Source organism: Patella vulgata, chromosome 4 (genome assembly GCF_932274485.2).
Source record: "Patella vulgata chromosome 4, xgPatVulg1.2, whole genome shotgun sequence".
In the NCBI taxonomy this organism is placed as follows: Eukaryota; Metazoa; Mollusca; class Gastropoda; family Patellidae; genus Patella; species Patella vulgata.
The window spans coordinates 64,695,285-64,718,765 of record NC_065882.2 but is presented as its reverse complement, the minus strand read 5'-3'; the positions used below and the strand labels follow the sequence as shown (position 1 = coordinate 64,718,765).

The window sequence follows — 23,481 nt, the reverse complement described above, 5'->3', positions numbered from 1 at the left end:
GTCTTTTCCGAACGTCTGATGGTAAGGTTCGCGTTAGTCGAGCAATGTACTGTCGATAAGAATATCCCGGGATCGAATCCCGACGTAGGTCTAGAAGAATCTCGACGTAGGTCGATAAGATTCTCGGGATTGTCTTAGTCCAGTTTCCAAAAGTAAAGGGTTGCCTAGACGTTCGGATGGGACAAAAACAAATGTTCACCCGTGTACACTTTGCGGGCGCGTAAAATAACTCTTGGCATTTGGAAATCGATGATGAGCAGGAGAAAACGACACTGTCCGGACAATTCTCGGCATAAAAAAAGCAATAAACGAGATAGCTGTCAAACAAGATAGAGATATAAATTTTGACAAAGTTATGCATAGTACGTGACTCTCAGATCTCCCAAAGACATTCCAGCCAATATTAGATATCTTAGAAATCTTATACAGAATGGCAACTTTACAAGAATATATTGTTTGTTGTTGTAAGTTGCATATTCTTCAGGTGTTATGTAAGTTCTGTAGTATCTATCATATATTTATTTATGTAAAGTCTATATGACCACATTTTACATATAAACACGATGTGCAATTTTGCAGGATATCGGTGAACGGCTGTACAATACAGATCGTTTTGACCCGCGACGTACTCTTAAGGCATATGTTAACTGTGCACCTCCGATTATAATTGGATTTCTTAAAATTTCGATATTTTGTTACAAGAAGGGCGAGGCGTAGCGTTATAAGCAGAAAAAAGCAAGAATCGAAATAAAAAGATAACCCATGCTGTACGTATTTTATGAAGCAGTTGTTGCAGAGAATCCGTGGGTTATCGAATGTAACCAGAGAATTACATGTAATCTTCTTAGAAGGTTTCTAATAACCGAAAAACCTGAATTAACTGAAGTACATATAGGTAAAACGTCAGAATACGGGTACTTTCTTTTACTTATATCACTTGGGACATATCGTTAACGGACGAATTGATAGGAATGTACATGCGTTTTTTTTCTTAGATGCTGCTCAGATGCATAATCTGTTCTCAAAAGGTTACATCGTTAGTGATAGCAACTAAGGTTCATTGATGAAAGTGTTGAATCATTCCAAGAACGTAGACAGTTCAGATCAAGTATCTATATGATCTCGCTAAACGATTTACATAAACATTTGTGTTTTTTTCGTATGTTGATTCCTTGCTACATGCATCCATATTGTGGGAGAGTTGTCTTTCCATTTAGCGATAGGGATAAATCTGGTCTAATCAAAATTAGAACTTACTTCCGTTTCGTTTTATTTCATTGTTGTCAATAAGCTTTAAATTACAATTTGTTGAAGGAGAAGCTGCTGTTCAATTTGATCTTAACAAAGTCACTGAAGTTGCATATATTTTCACACTGTTTTGATTCATAGACTACAACAAACACTGCTGTATCAATGTATAGAGTTTGTGTCAAACTTCTACGTCTGTAATTTACTGGCCAAACAAATACTTTTCCTACTTGGATAGTTGCGGTTGTCACCCATATTAGAATACATATGAATATCATTTCAATGGTTTTGGTTAATCTTGTTTTAATTTGTTACTTGGTAACTGATCAGTTGTTAAAGCATGAACCGCAGACTTCAAAAGTGCAAGTCATAGGTCATGATTGTCCTCGTAAGACCGGTAAGGGATTCTTAGATTTCTATGCAATGTAATTCCAGAACTATAATAAAACCGAAACGAACAAAAGGCCCAATTTTAATCAGAATGTCAGAAACTGTAGAATTGGGAGAAACACCACGACGCTTACAAAACGATCCTTAAAGTAGCTAAGTCTCTAACTCAATATCATCCAAAGTCTTACACGTTGAAAATACGAATTATTTGTCAATTCAAATCAAGATTGATGTTGTGATCTTACCAGGAAAGGCAGGCTTCTGATATCCAATATTTAAGACAAAATAAACATTTTACCATTGGTACACGAATCGTGTACCATTGTGCGTTTTAGCGTCATTTGCACCAAGTGACCAGAAAGAACGAGGCTAGACATATTCAACTGGAGAGCCTGCTTAATAGACTGGAATAACCAGACGCTAGAAATTGCTATAGGGTTGAGACATATGCTGTATTTCGCTGGACATAACTGATTTGAAATTAAGAGTCAAAAAGGAAACAATTGAATGTAAATCAGTTTAATCAGATTACATTATTATATGCGTTTCGACCCATTTGGGTCAATTTCTAGGTCCTAAATATTAGCGATTTAGCTCCTTTAACTTACATCGCTGAATCGAACTCATGGATTGCTTATTATTACATACCTGTGACGGGACGCCCAGTCAAACGCCTTAGAACATTCGGCCACCCACCCCGTTTACTACATCTAAAAAGCCCAATGTCAACTTTCATAAACTCTTGCGATTATTATTTGCTAATAGATTGATCTTCCACCTACCAATACAAAATCTAACAATATGACGCGAACTGTACAAACGAATTAAAAAATCCTATTATGTATGTTCGCTCTTTATGTTATATTTAAATATTTGAATAATAAAATCCTAAGAGCATTGACAAACCTAGTTAATTCAAACCTTATTATATAAATACATTCCATCCTCATGTAAAGAATACAGATCTCATTAGAGAGAATAGTGTCTAATCGCCATTTTTATCGCCTGTTATCTAAAAACTCTTTCCCTTAACAATGTGTAAAATGCATGCCAGGTTTGATATCAATGTCTGAATAAATAGCAACAAGAAGAGTACCCGGATAAAAATAGCAGAAAAATTCACCTATGAATGCTAGTACATCTCTGAATTATGTTAGTATGCACAATTTGTAACGATAAAAGGCGACATTTTAAAATATAAACATCGTTCGTCAACGCCTTGCCAATGTTTGCTTCGAGTGTCAGAATTAGACTCTTCGGACGAAGAATTAAATGGTACAGATAAAGGGCGTGTTCCCATTGGTGTTTGCAAAATGTTGTTTTACCTACAAAATTAGACAATAAATTCGCGAATAATAAGGGCATTAATAATCTAAGCGAAGAATTTGTTTCTTCTAGTTTAACACGTTCAGTATGTTTTCAGGAACAATGCGTGCCAGATGCGGCGCGAAACGCGACACAAAATTTTAAAAGGTCCATGAGCTCAGTGACCTAACGGGTTATGGTTTAATTTGCTGTTTGTTTATTGTGTCCGTATAATAGAGGACTTAAATGTGTGGTTAATAAAAAATATGTAATATGTATAAAAACTAAAAACAAATTTACATTTAAGTCTGTCCCGTGCATTTAACTTATTGCCTTCCTTAACATGCAAGGCTAGCAATATGGCTTTCAATTGTTCGACAAATATACACAATTTACCGCCTTCAGCGAAAACCAAAATAGTCTTACTCGAAAGAATTTGTTAAAAAAGAAAACAAAAGAACATCTAAGAAGGCTCTACATGCGATTAGACAACAAGTTCTTGAACAGTCTTCACATGTTGCTTGGGGCTTTAGGAACAAGCGCATAATAATTACTATAGTCTTTAAGAGTTTGCACTTGACAATCTGGTATCGTTTTATTATATACATATTGCATATACCAAATTATACCACGTCGTCTACCTAGACTATTTGAAGTATGTGAAAACAGCAGCTGGAAAATATTAATGCAATTGGTGGCAGTTTTGGACTAGTTTAGCATTTTTTCTACTTGTTTTTTTGACGATCTCAGACAATAGTTAGAAACTAACTACTCGGCAATTTTCAGTGTACCACAACTTGTCAACAAGTGTTGTAAGTTCTGTGTTTCCTAAAACAGGAAGTAAAAGGGTATAGCGATACAAATTACACATGCGCATAAAGTAGGGTATACCACACATGCCCAACATCCCGTGTAATGTTGTGATTGATACATCCGTGAAATGACTGTAAGGAAACTAGGGCGAGAAATTGATCATTGTAAACATAGTAGTATAATATCTATGTTGTCCATCATAAATGATATAACGATACAATGAAAATAGTATTGTTTCTTGCCAATCAAAATAGATATATTTCCAGATGTACAATGTCAAAAATGCGAAGGTCAGATTTGATATCACTTTTTGTATACGAGAGAGAGAGAGAGAAATGGGGTTTAACGTCCACTCGACACAAACTAGGTCATTTCGGGACTAACATATGGTTTAATTTTATTTACATAATTCGCTTGCGCGTAGGGTCTTTAGCAGTGGGAGGAAACCGGAGGACCCGGAGAAAACCCACGAGGTTGGACAGGCGACCCTACTCCTTGCCACGTACAACCGCGGATTCGAAACCACGCAAGTCGACTCAATGACAGACTTTATGATACAGCGCGCGCACGCTAACCATTCAGCCATCCAGCCATACATGACTGCAAAAAATAAATCTGTCATAAAATCGACTTTATTTAAATACTGATATCATAGCGATTAATTAGCTGCAACATATTTATCCTAATTTGCTTGCTTTATATGCATTATGTCTGAATAAGATATGCATAATTTATACCAGTTGCTGCACCACATATATTATTATTTCAGTACTTACGGTTTTTGTTTGGAATAGAATTAACCACACTTACCAGGTAAATCATCTTCTCCTGGTCTTTCCGGACAAACAGGTCCTTCATTTGGAAATAATTCTGAAAATTAGATAAAATATATTCGTTAATAAACAAATATAATCGCACATTAAATTCACCCCCCACCCCTGTTTTATTAGACTAAAAAAGTAGCTTCTTTCCATTTGTGAAGTTGGTGGAGTTAACTCGTTCCCATTGATAGTATAAATATAGTATCATCAACCCCAAGGTATTCAAAGTCAAGTCCATAAATACAAAGTGGACTTTATCGTCGGAATATACCAAAATACGTTCCCAAGACAAAGTAGTATTACGTTTTTTGAAAACTTACTCTGGCTCGTGCTTGACACTCGCCACTATTATAATAACACATAAAAATAGAAACATCTGCGATTTAATAATTGTCCTTGATGACCATAGAATACTTTAAATGCAGCTTTGAGTTTGGATGTTAAGTATGTATCCTGTTTCAGTCATCTGGCTGTCAGTAATAAACTCCTAACTACAACGTCCTACAAATTGGAATGATCTAGCGTAACTGGCGACTGACGTATATTGGAGTATATGGGAAATTGACGATAGTTAAATTAAAATCTCCACCTTTTAAATACAATAACCACAAAGTTTCCCTTTAAAACATTTGGTCTGCAAAAAGTGTAACAGAGCGACTGGAATTACATAAAACACCCCAAAACAACGAAGTAAACAATGGGTATATGTCAATATGTGTAAAGAAAGAAAGTGACAATGGAAGAATTGGTATAAAGAAGAAACTTGTTACGTGATGGAATGTATTGGTTTATTTTACCACCCACTACCACTAATTGATGTAAAGTTCAAACTGGGAGGCTCTCTGTCTAAAAATGTCGATGGGCCGTTTCCCATACGAGCAACTAAACTTGGACGAATCCTTTAGTTGACTCACAAAACAGCATGTTGATATGGTTCGTAAAGATAATTTTGTATTAGAAATATTGAAACTGATGCAAGCTCAAATATGCCAAAATAGAAGTTAAATACGCAGTTAAGACTACATCATATGCAATTAAAATTATCCTTATCATAAATACCCTTTAGTCCAAAATTAATTCAAATCGGTCAGTTCTAAATTACTTTATAGCCATTTAAATTTTACATGGGTCTCTATTGATTTCACAATACTATCTTTGTGTACCTAAGACAAACTACCCCTTCTCTAGGTAGATTTTTTAATACTCGGATGTACTTTAAATACATAATAAAACAGCTTTTACATTGAAACAGTACCCATTTCTTACTTTAGAGATGCACGTGAACAGTATGGGTTGTGCGCTTAATAGTGAGTGATGCAAATTGCAATCCTTCGCCACACATGATGCTGATGTATGATTAATGAAAGACTCAATAGTTTCATCTAAATGTTTCCCCTACTGCTAAAGACCCCAACGCGCTAGCGAATTATTGAAATAAAATTTAACCATGTTAGTCCCGAAATGATCTAGATTTAGTCGATTTCTCTTCCCCTCTCTCTCTATATATTTCCAACAAAACAAACCCCTCTCCGGTTGACGTAATAATATTATGTCATTAAACGCCATTTCATCCCCTATCCAACTGTAACAACCTAAAGTCAGAACCGAGAAATGACCCACAAAAATTTGCATAAAGAGTGATAAATCGTTTTCCCGCGCTTGACGTCTTAGCTTAGCAGTGTTACTTTAAAAACAAGATGTTGTGTAAATGCCACTAAAAAAATTATATAAATATGCTTAGAGAAATTTTTCAAGAATAAAATATGATGTGTGAGACACCCCTAAAAACGAAAACAGAAGAAAGGAAGCTGAACACTGTTTTAATTTAGATCGTGCGAATTTTTTGTTTTGAAATATGTAAAACCCAAACTGAAAATAGTTCAAGATAAAACACATCATAAATACCTTCATATCATAATCTATTTTTCTTGTGGATTATTTTCAAGCATTTATCACATTTCCAGCTAAACACCTTGTTAAACCTAAGGTCAAATATGTTTTGAATATGTTGGACGGTGTGGGTAACACATGGGCCAAGTAGTTGAACATTCCGTGCCAGGGTGCTGATATATGTGTTAAATATTGATTCATACACCCATAGCATAGAAAGAATACGCACATCATTATATACCATCTTATAACAATATTTTCATGGTTTAAAAAATAGAACATCACCAGCCATCTGCTTTGGTGTGGGAGGCAAGCAAGGCGGTGTTTTCATTCCACATCGTATAGCGGTATATAATATATAACCCTTGAGATATTACAATAATTCCAAGCGAATGCAAAATTATATGAATTAAACTGATGACATGAATTTTAAAGGAATTACAATCAGTTCTTTTTTCACATCTGTTATTAAAAGAAGCTTGAAGTATCGAAACAAGTGCACACGTTGATTACCAATTTTCCACAATGCCACTCAAGTATATATTACTAAAATATACAATTTAATGCAAATCTAATGTCTTTTCTTCTTCATTAAACCGATGGCTGCAATTTAACTGCTTTAATAAAACAAAAAACTTAGTTTATAACTTCGTTAATTGGATTCTTTAGAACCCCAACTAAATTACTGGTTACTCTATGATTTAAACCTAAGTGTAAATATGAAAAGATCGGCATTACACTAACATTGTTTAAATTGAAAGATTGTTAAGGCTTTTAAGTGTTCTGTAATTAAGATAAATAAATCATTGGATAACTTTGCATCTAAATATACACCCAACGCGTGTTAATGTTTTTGCTTGCTGCAAATAATCACTCCATTACATGGAACTAGATCAGATTATTCATTCAATGTGAAATGTTATTTGAATGAGCTCAACCAGTGATCTACTTCAACTATTGTTTAGAATAGCTTTTTGAAGTGAGAGGGTCAGGATCTCGCTTGCACTACATGTGTTCATCTTGTCCAAAACATCATTCATCTTTTGTAAGCACGATAATTGAAGTCCTTTTCCGTTGCCCTTAACAGCTAATTTGATGGCTTGGTGACATACCAGTGTTTACCTAACCATTGTATATAGCTAATTGAGGGGAATTTCTCCGATGAGGGCTAGGACTGTCTAGTCAACATTAAAATGTCTACTAGACAAAGGAATGACTCAAGGTGACGACTTTAAGGCTTATTGAACATCTTTAGTCTGGTAGTGCATGGGGCGATGATAATATTTCTTCTGAATTTCCCTCGTTAGATTTTACACTTTAAATGAACGCATACTTTAATATACTTCCAAATTTTAAACCCTTCGTTACAGTGATGTTTATATCCCACACCCATTTATGTAGTAGATAATGCTTAAGACTTTTAGGTATGGTATCTTTGGATCATGTTCAAGATTGCACTTTAGGATAGTGATAAGTGACATTTTTATAAGGAATTTTCCTCGATAGATTTTCCCTTTAAATGACCGCATACGTCGATACCCTTACCAATTTTAAAAACTTCGTTATAGAGATATATGTATCCCATAGTCATTACTATAGTAGATAATGGTTCTTTAAGGCTTTTTTGAACCTGTCTAGTCTGGTATCTCTGGACCATGGTACAAATTACACTTTGAACGGTAAAATTCTTTTTGAATTTTCCAAGATGGGTTTATACACTTTAAATGTATGCATATTTCAATACTCTTTTCAATTTTAAACCCTTCATATAGCCGATAGTGGCTGTTGAGGTACGGGCTGTTATAAGCAAGTCTGGCATATTTGGACAAAATTACATTTTCGGGAAGTAATATTTTGGAGGATGTTTTCATACTAGATTTGCACTTAAAATGACCACCCACTCTAAATTGAAACCCTTGGTTATAGAACTGTATGTGTCCCACAGTCATTCATGATATAGTATATAATAGTTGTTTGGGGTGTGTACATGCATACAGTTAATCTGCAAGCAATTACTAAGCTTCCTGCAGATCTGGTAATAAGTTTGAATGACATTTAAATTTCACGTAATATAAAAGTAAGTTTTTTTTCTGTCATGTCATATGTAACCTTTCATGTGCATAAGTTTAAAAGATCACCGACATTTTCACAACTATATACAGTTTATGTGAAACTTGTTGATGCTAAAAGGTTGACATAATACCACAGAGCAGCATAAACATATCACCAACAAAGAAAACGTTTACAAAACCAACTTTAAAATGTGCAATGAAAATTTCATACAGTAATATTAAACTTCTTCACATATTTCCTTTTCCCACCTCAATTTCCATATGTGGCAGTATGCAGATCACTGCAAAGGGACTGCCTCACACGTAACGATAAAAATACACCACCAACAACAGACAAACAAACCCATAACATTGATATTAAACAACATGGGGCCTCAGCGGATGCTGTAACTATTAATTCAACCTAGCTACCGTTTGCCATAGTGAACCAAAGTGTAAGCAATTCTATAATTGCATGTGTCACATTGCTCAATCTCGGCTAACCAAGACTCAATTTACTGGACACGGAGCATGTGAATGCTTCTGGGAGACGGTCGCAAAGCTACACTGAGATGCACAGTTCCCAGGTTTTTTTTTTGACACATACTCTTAATTTGTGAGTTTAAAAGAAATGAAAAGGACAATTTTCTTTGTATATTAGAACAGGATATATTTTTATGAATAAAACTGGTTTAGTATACGGAAGGGTGTTAGAAACCTTTATTTTACCCATGTGAACTTTCTGAAGCTATGTAATATTTATTCGAAGAGACATTGACACAAGAAATTTCTGGTTAATCGTGTCTTATATACTTGTTGCGATTATAAAGTCATACATAAAAACATGAACTTTATGAAGTGTGTAAAACATTAACCCTAAGCACTTTCTAAAACTGCATCTTTTAGTCATGGTAATTGGACTGTTTATATTTTGGTATTGATTTGTATATTTATTCCCACTTTACCAACTATAAAATGGGGACGACTGCTCGCAAATAACTGTGACAAATAAATACATATACTTTAATTTTCCTTAAATAGATAGCTGAATTCTAGATGATTAAATATGTTATTGTCAGGCTTTTTCCGATGATTATTTATCATGTGGACAAACAACAAACCAGCTTGCAACTGAAAACAATCCATTCAAGATGCTAAGGACTACTTGACGAATGCCATGAAGTATGTGTAAATTCTCAATTGATAAGATACAGTGTTCTGTAGCTTCTGGTTAATAATTCGATCTCTGATGCATGTTCTTCTACTCCAGTTTATCTTGTTAACACTAAGTGTAGCACTAAATAAAACACATTCTAATTCCAAGTGTTTACAGGTTCTTTGTCGTCTTTCCTTTCTTAAGCCGCAGGTTAATGTGACCACTGCACTAATCTTTTAACATGTATATATTTGATCTTTGTTGTTCCTTTTCTTTAGCCGCAGGTTAATGTGACCGGCAATTTTGACATAAGTAAATGTTATATACCGAACCTAATAATCTTTTAAGATATATAATTTGATCTTTGTTGTTGTTGTGTATGTAGAAATAGTTCATCAGCAACCATACATGGCGCACTGTAAAAAAGCCATTTAACGACATTTAACAGTTGATTAACCTCTACAGCAGGTCAAGTAACATTTATTTAAAGGTAAAATATCACACCTACATGCTAATGGTAAACATTAATGTTACGATTTCTTCAACAATATTTTAACATACATAGAAAAAAGACGACATTGTGTTATAACTGAGCTAATTAGATGTGGTATGAAACATTTTTTCCAGAGACATTTTCGTTGATAAGAAGTGACAGCGATGAAATAGTATTGCAAAATAACAAATATACGTAAAATAGAATTATATATTCGGTTTTATTATCAAGTCAATGTAATACTTGGGTTAATATGAGAGTTCAGACAATGTAATTTTATCTTGAATATAATTCTAGATTAACTGTTTAATCCACTGAAGGAGGAATTAAAACCTAACATATGCCATAGCGCTATGGGGGGTCTCGGTCAATCGTTTTTCTTTTGTATTTGTTTTTAAAAAGAGAGAAAGGATTTGTTTCGCTTTGGCCATACAGTGTCCCCACGTGTGTTCAAAGTAGACTATTTGACAAAAATACCCGGTGTCATGGCTGAGCTATAGACATTTTAACTGTTTATGAACGTGTTGATTTCATGGAATGTTTAATATGTTTGCTGGCGCACAATACCATACTCTAGGTTATTCAGTCTTTTAGATTTAGGTAATTAGGAACATCTACAGTTATTTTTAATATTCAAATTTTTAAAACATATTATTTAAATTTAATTACATTTTTTTCATAACTGTGATGATGCCATATCACCATACCACAAATACTATATAATCGAAATCTTATAGTCACTAAAAACAAAGTCGAAGCCAGAAATACTGTTTAAATACCCCTAACCTTTTCGTCCGATTTGAAAGAACTCTCGGCGTAAAATATAGAAAGACCCCTCACCGACACTAGTTTTGACCTCCCTCTTCTTCTTCAGTATCATCACTGAAGATGAACTAAGAGTTCGAAGCGGGTTAGACTGATTCAGTAGTTCTATTATTCATGCCTGGTTGTTTAATATATACATATGACCACGTGGATTTTGAATTCGACACCAATGCTAACTGCCAGCAATCCATATACTTTAAAACAGTTTGATGTAATCATCCACATTGCCATCCCATATATTCATTCGATAGCATAGCTCGCCGTAAATGCAGCCATGTCTGCAGTTAAACATCATTAGAACATAAGAAATAAATACATGAACATGTTCTGGCAAATGATATGGAGGGGAGTGACAGGTTTTTTGAAAATTTTAAAATATCAAAAATGCAAAGTAACCTAAATCAAAACACTAAGTCTAACTTAATGGTAGTCCCATGAGATTTTATGGAGACAGCAATTATTTAGAACTATAACTGGGAGCTTTTACTTAGCGAAAACATGCACGAGGGTCATAAATGGAGAACTTCCGTTCTGTAAGGGTTGTCTTCCTATTTTTAAATTTAATATGATTTTAAACGTCTTAATGTGCATAAAGCATGAGAGCAGATGACATTTCTGCACGTTTCTTCCTGTTAATTCTGCCGTGGGGAACTATGGGTGTTGTTATATGAAAATGTGGGTATCGTTATAATCTGATTACATGGACTAAGTACTTTTAAGACCTTTATATTCAGTTGGATATTAATTTCTTGAACTCTAAAAAATGACAGACACGAGCTTGATTTGCTACTATGACTTATGGACAAAGTATCAAGGCATATATGAGGTCACGCGCACCATATCCCGACAATTTGACCCCACAAATTGTTAAAAATGTGATTACAATTACATTTTTTTTTCCAGAACTAGGCCACCCACACGAGATGAAATTAAAACATATGTTAGTTGACAAGAGTAACCAAACTATTGTACCACACAAAGAAATGAAAAGACGACATTTAAAAGAGACATAAATATATTGATATAAGATTTGATATTATCTAGGGGGCATATAATATCAACCACAAAGTCTTGCATCTTAAACCTCTGTACATGCAGAATTCTAAAGATCCACCCCGACACAGTAAGTAATAGGAATTGTTAAGAGTATCACTGTCAAAATAAAGAGGTTTAAACTTAGTGACTTCAACATGTGATAATAATAGCAATACGATGAAATAAGGCGGGATGCAATACCCACAGAAAAATGATCCTCAGCTTAAAGTATTTTGAAAATAGACATTGAAGTCTTTGACATGTATTGTCATCATCATTCAACATAATACTGAAGTAAACAATTGCTTTGTGTATGATAAATTCCAGTACAGATACCATTAAAGATACTTCAAAATTATTATATACATTATAAATTTGTACCGAAATGAACTGCATTCTGTGTACAAATTATGGATATCCGTACCCTATGACGCAAAGCGTGCACCAGAGGTGTTGGCACATAAAACTGTTTTAAGAGCTGGATGTGTAAAAGAATGTGGTCACCAAATGTAATCAAACGTATAATCCAGGAGTGGAGAAAGGTTCATTTAGTACCATTTCTGCTCGAGATTACAGCTATCAAAAAGAAAGCTAAAATTTAGTTTTCCTTTCTACATCCCACCGATGACTAGTAACGGCCAGAGATATCAAAACTGAGACTTCAGTACTATGTGTTGTTTCGTCCATACACTTTCGTGGCCATTAAAGACACTGCGATTTTCTTGAAACTTCACAGAATGGCGCTGCACTGCTGAACATGGCATGGATTGGAAGTATAGACAACGATATTTTAATTTTACAGCCCATGAAGATATCTTTGATGAACAGTCTCTGATATAATGTAATTGAACGTAAAAGACCCACAGAAATCGTTATACTAGTCCTGTGCCACTATCTGGAGCTCTGCGAGTTTGTTTTCAGGCCTTTCAGGGATGGCACCTTGTGGGAGCGGATTTCCCATGAGACTAACTAAGCGCTATTAAGATTCACAAAAAACTCAATTATAACAATCATAATATAACATGAACTTTATGTCAGCTTGAATAAAACTGCTTTCCGGCGAGATAACGATCGGCGAATAATTATATAGGCAATACGATCTATGCTCTACCAGGGAGCTCAATGTTATTTTAGGCATTTTATTACGTATTTTGAAGACATTCTTCATTGTTAGGTGGGATTGTGGATAGCTCCCTGGATTTGGAACCACCCCTCCCTATTCCCCATTCATAGCTTCTAGACCAGCTACTGGCACCATGTACGACTTGATATTCATTGGGAATTCGAAGTTGAATAGGCTGAAACGATGTACTTTCAACTAACGCGTATTTCATTCAAGTATTTTGTACACGGTGAACAGTCCATATGCTGATTACACTATTTTGCCTTATTACACTATGTTGCCAGTATTACACTATTTTGCCTATACCGTTTTTTTTAGGACTTCGAATTTTGTCTTATGGTTTGGATTGTTCGTACTTGGTTTTATTTTATTCAAATATTTTTAGCATCATAGTGAACAAGCCCTTTGTTTAGAAATCCACTTGTATTAAAATAAATCCTATGTAATTAAGAAAGTTTATTATAAATGAAGCTCGGGTTATTTTCTGAGTCATTTCGTTATCACAGCCCCAGCTAGTTTTCCCAACCCAAACTTATTGTCGACGTGTAATGTTATCCGGGTATTACCAGTGGACGACAATTCTTAAAATCTTGGCTTACTTTCCACACAATTGATCGATCCCGAATTTCATACAACTACGTAAAGTCGTCTAGTCCATATTAATCGAAAGTAGAAGTGGGTGCAACATTTTTCAAGAATTTCTTTAATACGATTATACACTTTTATATACTATAATGTTGAGATAAAACATACGTTTATGGGCGATCCTTTGTACAAATTTCCTATAACTACAAATAAGGTTGAGTTGGCCGTATCTATCTCATATCAGAATACTATTTACCAGGAAGGTGTGTGCATATAAGTCTGGGATATAAAGACATGATCTTCAGCCTGCGTGGGTTAGAAAATACCTTAATCTGAACTAAAATGTTGAAAACGACTCGAATAGCAAATTTAAATAGACGCGAAAAAAACGTAAGTAATATATTTTAAATCTTGTTTGAAAACAGACTTTAAAAACGACGAGTAGGGATGTGAAATATTTGATACGGTGGACTAAAACAATTAACAGTGGGATGCTACATGCTTGTAGATACCACGGTTTAAACATATACATACAATCACTCTCACTGCCTCCTAAACATTTAATGCACTTGTTACATGGGTCTGTTCAAATAGTAACAGAGGATAAAAATTCAGACAGTGTCAATTTAACAAAAGATTTAAATCGGTCACCTTTGAGCAGCTGAATGAAGGTTTCGAGAGTAGTATACAAATACTAGATACATGTATACCCGATTTAGATACAAAGTCTAGACTTGACTCGTCCCCACGATTTGTACTAGTTCAGCATTAGTCAATTTAAATTGACTAATGAAATAGTCTATAAATTTGGTTTTAAAAATCCAACGTGTCTCATTCTAGCATTGTGAATATGACACTGGATATACATGTAAATGTTACTACAAGTATGTAAAGATACGTCCGAGCGAGAGTATCGTTAAAGAAAACTAAACCATATCCTTGCTAAGGTTAAGGCGTGAAAACTCTAATGAGGGGCGGGTCAAACTGCTGAGATTCCGAGAAACCACACATTTCGGGTCCTTCATTTCTTTCATAATTTGTTTTTGACAATATCAAATTTATCATACTTAATCGGCGCTAATATATACTCCGATTGATTATATAGCATTTAATTATGAAAATAAAATCAAAATATCATCGGAATATAATCTCCCGGCTTGGATTTAATCGGATTAAAAACAGACCCAACTATTAGACTTTGCGAAACATAAAGATGCCGCTGTTCTTTTTTACATAGGGAACAGCATAGATCTTTGTAAATAGTGAACGAAATCGAACCAGTTTTGGACTGGTATTCCTATTAGAGATTCAACTTTAATAATATTGTAGTTTTCAAGACATTTCTATATCGCTCAAATCACGCACGGAGACTTTCAGTTGAGATAAAAATAAAATCTCATTAAATAACACAAAACTACGTTAGCCGACCATCTGCCTCAATAGTTTACATAGCTGTTAGGTTTAACGTCTGATAACGTAACCTACCGTTGATTGCATGATGGATGTATACTTTTATAAAACATACTAGTATTTGAATGAGATTCCGCTCGATAATGGATGTATACTTTTACAAAACATACTAGTATTTGAACAAGCTTCCGCTCGATAATAGATTCCTGGATTATTGAGTAACATGCTTCACCAAATTGCAAAAACCTGGATCCTTTGAGCAAAAATCCCCAACTGATTAATTCAGTTCTATGTACAAAGTTTTGTTTAAGTGTATTGCAACGTTTCGCGTCAAGCAAACATTTAATTTTTATCTTTCTTTTTATAGATGTTTCTTAATACAGCTTTGGACTGTTCGAAAACTTATCATTGAAGCTAATCAGTGATCATACATTATGCCAGAATACCACTTGCAGTTGCTGCACGCTTTCGCTTTGTGTCACAGGAGAAGACTAAAATCATGATTTGTATTCAAAACGCATATCGCACCAAGTCGACGGATACAATTTGTTCTAACATGTGTATACAATATTGAAAAATGTATTATACCTACATCTAGAATAAATACAATTTTAAAAACTAGGGCGAGTCGCTGCTCTTTCATTAGGATTTTCACAAGTATATCATTATGATGCACACTGGATAGCTGACGTGAAATGCTGTTACGTAATCTTGTTTAACCCACCTGTCGAAGATTGAGAGTGGTAGCCTAAGATCTGTGTGGATCGCGTGCATGTGTCACATAGCTGTGAAAAGCACAGGATTTCGTATTATCCGGCTTCATGGTTGTTAGAAAATGGGACCAAAGGCTTGCACACGTGTTCGGAACTATAGAATAGATTTTACACAATAGAAAACGTCCAGGCGGGGAATTACGCTTTAATCCTCTAAGGCATAACCAGATGCACAAAGTCTATTCAAACTTTGAATTTGAGGGGAAGGTTCTCGTGAAATCTTTTAAACCCCCTTTTTTATCACTCGATCTTTCTAAGAAAACCCATAAGGTAAATATTATTTTACTGTGTAGATGGAATGCAGACAGGGTACTTGATACACTTTTCATAGCTTTGATTTTCTAGTAAACCTATAGCAACTTACCATATCAGCTTTACATGCAAAACAAATGTGGTTAAAGATGCACTGGTGCAATAAAAGTCATTGACCTTATATAACCTGGCTATGTAAAATCTTCAAATAAGATATGGCATCCATGGTCTCGAAAGAGTAAGTATATCCTATCTAGTGTTTTGTTCTGGACGTTAATCCTTCATTCATTGCATTTCCAATGATATGCACTTTATGTCACAGTAGATATATTGAACGTTCACCAACTGGGCTGTTATTAGTAGAAAGACTTCCCCCAAGGAGGTCAAATGACTTTCTTTGGCCGCAGCACCTAATGACAACGGGAGTTGTGCAACGTCTTTCAGTTGATTTTGGAGAGGGGGCTAATATAATGAAACAATCTGCTATAGGTTCCTTAGCAAGATTTTATTAGTAATTTAAAAGAAAACGCGTATACACTTTGGATAAACTGGGGAAATCCGTAGATAAGATTAATATACAGCAATAATATCTTGTTAGGTATGTGCATATTCCTCAGTGATCATTATATAGTTGATAACCAAATAGACACCGGGAATCGCTGCAGTTGACACGATAGTATACCTTACAATAGAAGATCATACGACGTGGTGACGAAAATGCTAACCTGTATAAATTGGTCCTAAATGCCACTAAATAAATACAGACAGTGTTGAAGTAGGTATATTGAACATCTCACATTATATAACACAAGATATCAAATACCACTTACAGGTAATACTATCCCTTCAATAGTGCTTTATACAACCTATAGAAGGAGTTGAATGAACAGAATTTATGGTAGCCGCTACGAGAATTGAGTTACATGAAACATCTTTCCCCACAGAGTCACCGAAGCAGCATGAGGTGTTAGATGTATCGCCAACAGAAGCTAAAGGGTAGCCATTCGGACGGCATGGGATGCTGGCACGTGAACATGGGCGATCTCATCGTGTGTGGTCTCGTAGCACTACAGCTGACCATATCGCTTTTGAAGGTATGATCAGTGTTGAAAGATATTGACTAAGAATGCAGAACATGACTTTGGTATCCCCTCTCTTTCATTTAGCACGCAACAAAATCCACCTAATATTTTGCGTCATTTATCTAAGTTGGAACAAATAAATAAAAGTACACATAAACCTCTAATGTCTGTATAATAGAAGTCATTTATATTGCAGTCTTATCGTCATCAAATTATAGAGTTGACCAACGAACATTTTTTATAATGAAGGGGTACAGATTTTTTCGGTCTGGAAGTTTTGATAATCGTATCTATGTCACCCAATTCTCAAACATCGTCACACAAATTGCAAAGATAGTGTTTTTCAATATTATCTTAAAAATTCGCCTTTTGGGTATTATTGTACATTAGAAACATATTTTCCGATGTGTCCAGAGGTCATAAAAAATCAGTCAGAAAACGCTATTAGATATCTTGTATGTAGTGATAAATTAAGTACCCTAAAATAACGACAAACTTCAAAGAAATACCAGCTTGGCATTTTCTATTTTTAAATACACGGTTTGTTTTTGTTTAAGCAATATTGAACGATATCGTATTCTTATAGAAAAATGTTTACATGCCATATTTACGTATGTTATTTTGACCTTATAGGTCAAAGTGACACGAGCTAACCTTTATATTTAGGAATATTAAAAGCGGATATTAATGTTCGCATAATAGGTTAACTATTCGGTTAATGTATATGGTCAGTGTTATTAATCCACATTCTTCAGTCTCAGCGACTAGTATGGCTGCCTTATTAGCATATTGTAGGGGATTAGTAGTTTCGTACTTTAATGTACCCATTTTTAAAGACGTCTTTTGCTTTATGTAGCAATTTTACATGCAGTGGCAAACTTTAAATGCCCAAAAATGATACCAGTCCCTAGAAGTCAAAGAGACTAATAATATTATAGCCACATGATTAACGTATTGTGTGATATAAATAGTTTCGTATTTTTCAAAAACCTCGGTTTTGTCCTTTACATTATACACGTTCTGCCAAAATTTAGTATGAAAGTGCAATTGGTGTAGTTGCCACCAGAGGGTTAATCCTGCTTGTATATTTAGAACTATACTTATAATGTAAGAGGCGCGGAGATAATTGCATATATTATTGTCTGCAACAAAGATCACATTTACTGGAGTAATTGATAAAATGAAAGAATCGTGTTACAGTTAGATAATTAGTGTCTATAATTCTGTTCCGCCCGTATTTAATATCACAATTAAACATCTAACAATTATCTAAAATATTTCTCAGACTATTAAAAAAAGGTCCTTGGTGAAAACGTTTGGGCTTGTTAAGGGTTGCTAAACCAATGACCAGTTAACAGTATCACTTGCAGTACAAAGCATGGCACTTGGATGTCCGAGGCTAGATATAAGCATGGCACTTGAATGTCAAAAGCTAGATAAAAGTGTTTCAAGACGGAAACTAATGTTTACTAGCATATCGTTGTTTCTAAATGAATGATAATTTAATGATATAAAAAAGATAAACATGTGAAGTTGTTATAATACGACAGTGTTATCGGTGTGTGTACGAATGCTGATATACCGATAGTGCACCGGAACTGTAATTATTATTTAATATAAGTCGCTGACATTTAAAAGCCATGTTATTAATAGTTAGTAAAATTAAAGCGGGTGTTGCTAGTAACCTCCCCTTATTGTCACGCAAACATCAAATGAATGGAATATCAAGATTTTTTATACATCACAGGACATGATACCCAAGATAATTTCACCTAAAGGTTATCGCAACTTTCTCATGATTCATATACATTTTATTCAGATTTTCTATGTTTAGGACTATATGGATCTATATAGGCTACCAACTCACTTAGTTCACAGACCAGGTGTCTCGGCATTTGTTGAAATCCAGCGAACATGAACAAATCGGCCAAAACAATAAGTAACATAGTCGTGGTACAAGCTTTTAGAACCATGAACGGTGACGATCTTCAAAAAAAGAGCCAAACTTGGCATGCTTAGATTTCGACTTTTGATATGACAATACAATTCCAATATAGGTGCGATGACGTCATGCTCGGACACTGATTCATTCAGTACACTCCAAATTTGCGTAGATTTTGGCACTCAGTGATTTCATGAAACTAACAGTGTGTGATAAGAGTAATGTTTCAATTATTTTCAAGAAATGCATGTCCCTGCATATTGATTTCTTAAGATGTTTAAGCTGGTGTAATTTTTGAAAAGAAATCCAACTGTAATATGCAAAGTTTAAACAATAATTTAATGGAAATAAAATAATACTTACGACTAGCAACACTACTGAGAATAAATAGTAATCCCGGTGGGATATAGACCAGAGGCCACATCTCTCTGAAAATCATAAGAAAATAAAACTATATACATAATGTAAACATGGAAGAGTTTATAGGCTGACATATCTTTAATACAACTGACTCAAATTTTTGAAATAATTTTGCTATGTTGACATTTGCATACGATATCCTTTCTTTGAACACATTATAGTATATCTAATCAACGGGCACCTTGAAACAATGAATATTTTAAAATAATGTATTTTCTTGGCACGCCATTATTTGAGAACTCGCTTTCAAAATAAGTATTTAGCGAAAATGCTTTTCGGGCGTTCCTGTTAGTTTTTTCCTTACCAGCAGTGGGTTATACACTGAATATGGAAGATTAAGATGACTATATAGCCGTAATGTGGTATTATATGTCTAAAAAGAGTACAAGTGCCATATGCACAACATCCATCGATTGATCTGACGTAATAAAGAGGCGGAGGGAGATACAACCAATCATAAATGATATAAAACTTATGGACCGTACCGTATTGAGTAAAATATAGAAAGCGTTTTATATCATATATTTTGAGTGTCTCATTAACTCGATATTTAAACTTTGCATATTTAACCCTATGCATATACAAATATATATATATATATATATATATATATATATATATAACAATAGGAATATAAAAAATGTCATTTAAACGTTGTATTTATATCATTAAAAATATACAAATCTCTACATACAAACGTTGTATATATAACACTAGGGATATACAAATGTGTCATTTACTCTATATCCAACATGAATATATTCAAACGTTGTATATATGACACTAGGAATAAACAAATGTGTCAATAAACTACACATTTAAACGTTGAAAAGATATAAACGGAATAAACACACTTGTCATTACCTCTACATATTTAAACATTATATTATGTCATTAACTCTACATTCAAACGTTTTATATAAAACACTAGAAATATACAAATATGTCATTAACTCTACATTCAAAGATCTTATGTATAATACTAGGAATATACAAATGTGAAAGTAACCATATATTAAACTTTGTTTATATACAGCACTAGAAATACACAAATGTGTCATTTACTACCCATTTAAACGTTGTATATATAGCACGAGGAATATACAAATGTGTCATTAACAGCCCATTCAAACGTTGTATATATAACACGAAGAATATACAAATATAAAGAATGTGCTGTGTGAATAGTAGTTCCAATATGTGTGACACATGAAACAATGGCCAATCTGATTTCAATTTATATCATCGTATATAATTCTTTTTCTTTTAAAAAAAACCTAACCCGATAGTATAAATCTTGACATGAGTAATAACACCAAAATCTAGGATAAACGGAAGATAGGAAATACTTGGTCTGTTGTTTTGGTCTCCAGTGAGAATAGTTTTGAGACTTTCTCAGTTAATTCAAAAACGCAATGGAAGCAATCATCGGATAAAACAATGGCAGATATTCGAGATCTTGGCTACGTGATATTAGAATAAGTGAAAGAAAGTTGCTACACAGGAGTTTTTCAAGTGGTAATAAATTTGTATCTCCAATTTATTAATTTCTTTAGGATTACAAATTAAGGGTTTGTTGGAAATATATTTGGCTTTACTGTTTATAGATGTCTTCTGGGTAAAGAAACAATGGTAGTTGGGAAAGCTGACAGACATCTGTCCGGCAAAATTGCATGACTTATGTCCGTCTTCATTATCCCGGTTGATACATAATAATAATCCGTTAACACTCATATTAAATCATTTTATATATAAATCTATTAATGTGATGCAACTCAAGAAGACGAACACCATACATCTAGGTTCGCGTTGCGTATCAAATTACTTAATTTCAGTCAGACCTGGCCAAATATGTTGAATATAAAGAAAAATAAACAAGTAGACTCGGAAGTCTTTGCGGATAGAAGATGGTGCAACGATTGAGATTTGATCTCATATCAGACTGGAAATCTGTTTGTCATGTTCCATACCGGTTTTTAAATACGCCTTGCATAGCTTTGAACAAAGTTTTAAGTATGCACATTTTGACCGGAAAATTCCTCAAACATAGCATTATTTTTTAAAGTCTATGTCTACAAGTATTTTCGTCCACTCTCAAAGCAATACTCCGTGTCCTTCGCGAACCAGTAAGGAAATGCCGTAATGTTCAAAGATTCTTTACGTCTTTAAAGTATGATCCATAAATTTTAAATGTGCAAACATGATGTGTAGCAATCAGTGCATAAATCTGCCAATAGAGTTAAGAAGGGTTATAGTTTCAACTTGCCATCAATAAAAGCAGGGAAATGTATCATGTTAGCTGTCTTGTAGCGTATGCTACTGTCAACAACCTTTAAAGACTTTCAGTATCAAGTTTGCATTTCGTCATGGATATCGTACGGTTATCAAAAGTTTTGGGTGCCTAGAAGCGCGTGCTACTGCCAACGACCTCTAAAGACATTCAATATCAAATTAACATTTCGTCATCGAATACTGCATGGCTATCAGAAGTTTTAGATATCTTTAAGTGTATGTTACTGTTAAAGACCTCTTAAGACATCCAATATCAAATTTACATTTCATCATCGAATATTGGTTTTAGATGTATAGCGCATGCCACTGTTAACGACCCCTAAAGATAGTCAGTATCAAATTTATTTTGTTATAAAATATCGTATGGGTATAAAAAGTTTTAGCAAACAAAAAGCCCAAACGAAATTATTAGACGAACGTTCGTTGTTTAGTTTAGTGTCTCCTTATAGTTCGTTATGGACATATACTGAAAATATCGATACATTTATTGGGTAACCTCCAGACCTCTCCACTAAGTACTGCTTCGTTACTTTTGAAAACTAGATCGCCTTCCGGTTTTCACTGTCTCCAAAATGAAATTCATCTTTACGGACCTTGGCTTTCGTGGATTTTCATTGTCTGTGGGCAAAAGTGGAACATCTTTTTATATTCCGGTTATGTTTAGCACCCAACAACAATATTATGTGCAGTGTGCACCATAACGTTATAGTTTTACACCATGGATGCATATGTAACAACCGTATTGGTTACACCACACCCATACAGATATTACCTAAATATAATATTACTGCTTCAAGTCATAAACTCATAACATGTATTTAGGGTATAATTTCAAGCCTCAATGGTAACATTAAACATATTTATGCAAGTATGTCCATACAAACTGAAATATTCCCTTAGTCACTGAATTCTGATACAAACAAACGGAAATATACAATGTGTCAGCACTAGACCCAAATATAAAAGTTATCTTACAGCTTTGTATCATGTGTTTCTGCACCCATACACTTATCACTCTTTTGTTATTATGCCACATTGATGTTAAGTGCAGGAAGAATGCACTACAGCCAACAAATCGATACGCGTATGCATAGACAGCCTTGAAAGTGGTACATCTTCAATACAGCAATGATATGCCTACAGGAGGATGTTCAGTTTTAGAACATAGCGATAGTACTTAAAAATAGAATGTGTTACAATTTCAATAATTTAATGCTATGTTTTAGGTTCAGTAATTAGAACACCATGTTAGAACTCCTGTGAACATGAATGTGTTACAATTTCATTAACCCAACGCTATGCCTCACGTTCAGTATTAGAACATCCTGTTAGAGCCCCCAGGAAATATCTGGTACATTAAATTCCAGTTGATGCATTTTAAGGCTTTTTGGTCATTAGCTTGAGTTTTATGTCGTTTTCAAGTATTTCATCAAATCAATTCAGTTTGTCGTGTAGATGGGAAGGCTGATTTAAATAATTTATAATAATTAACTGTCCTAAAATATGGCCGATGTGGGCGATGCACCAAGTTACTATCTGACAGAAACTTTTCAGGGTTTGGGATAAATATTGACA

At 34.3% G+C, this 23,481-nt stretch overlaps 1 protein-coding gene across 1 annotated transcript in view; it reads right to left on the bottom strand.

Moving 5' to 3' along the window:
• Positions 1 to 23,481, bottom strand: part of LOC130012407 (collagen alpha-1(IX) chain-like) — a 50,187-nt gene that overhangs the window by 2,707 nt on the left and 23,999 nt on the right. Inside the window, exons 3-4 of the mRNA XM_056100266.1 lie at positions 19,558 to 19,622; positions 4,567 to 4,626 (exon numbers count right to left, since the gene is read on the bottom strand). Of these exons, the coding sequence (XP_055956241.1) occupies positions 4,567 to 4,626; positions 19,558 to 19,618 (121 nt within the window). The 5' untranslated portion in view covers positions 19,619 to 19,622. The remainder of the gene's footprint in view (positions 1 to 4,566; positions 4,627 to 19,557; positions 19,623 to 23,481) is intronic.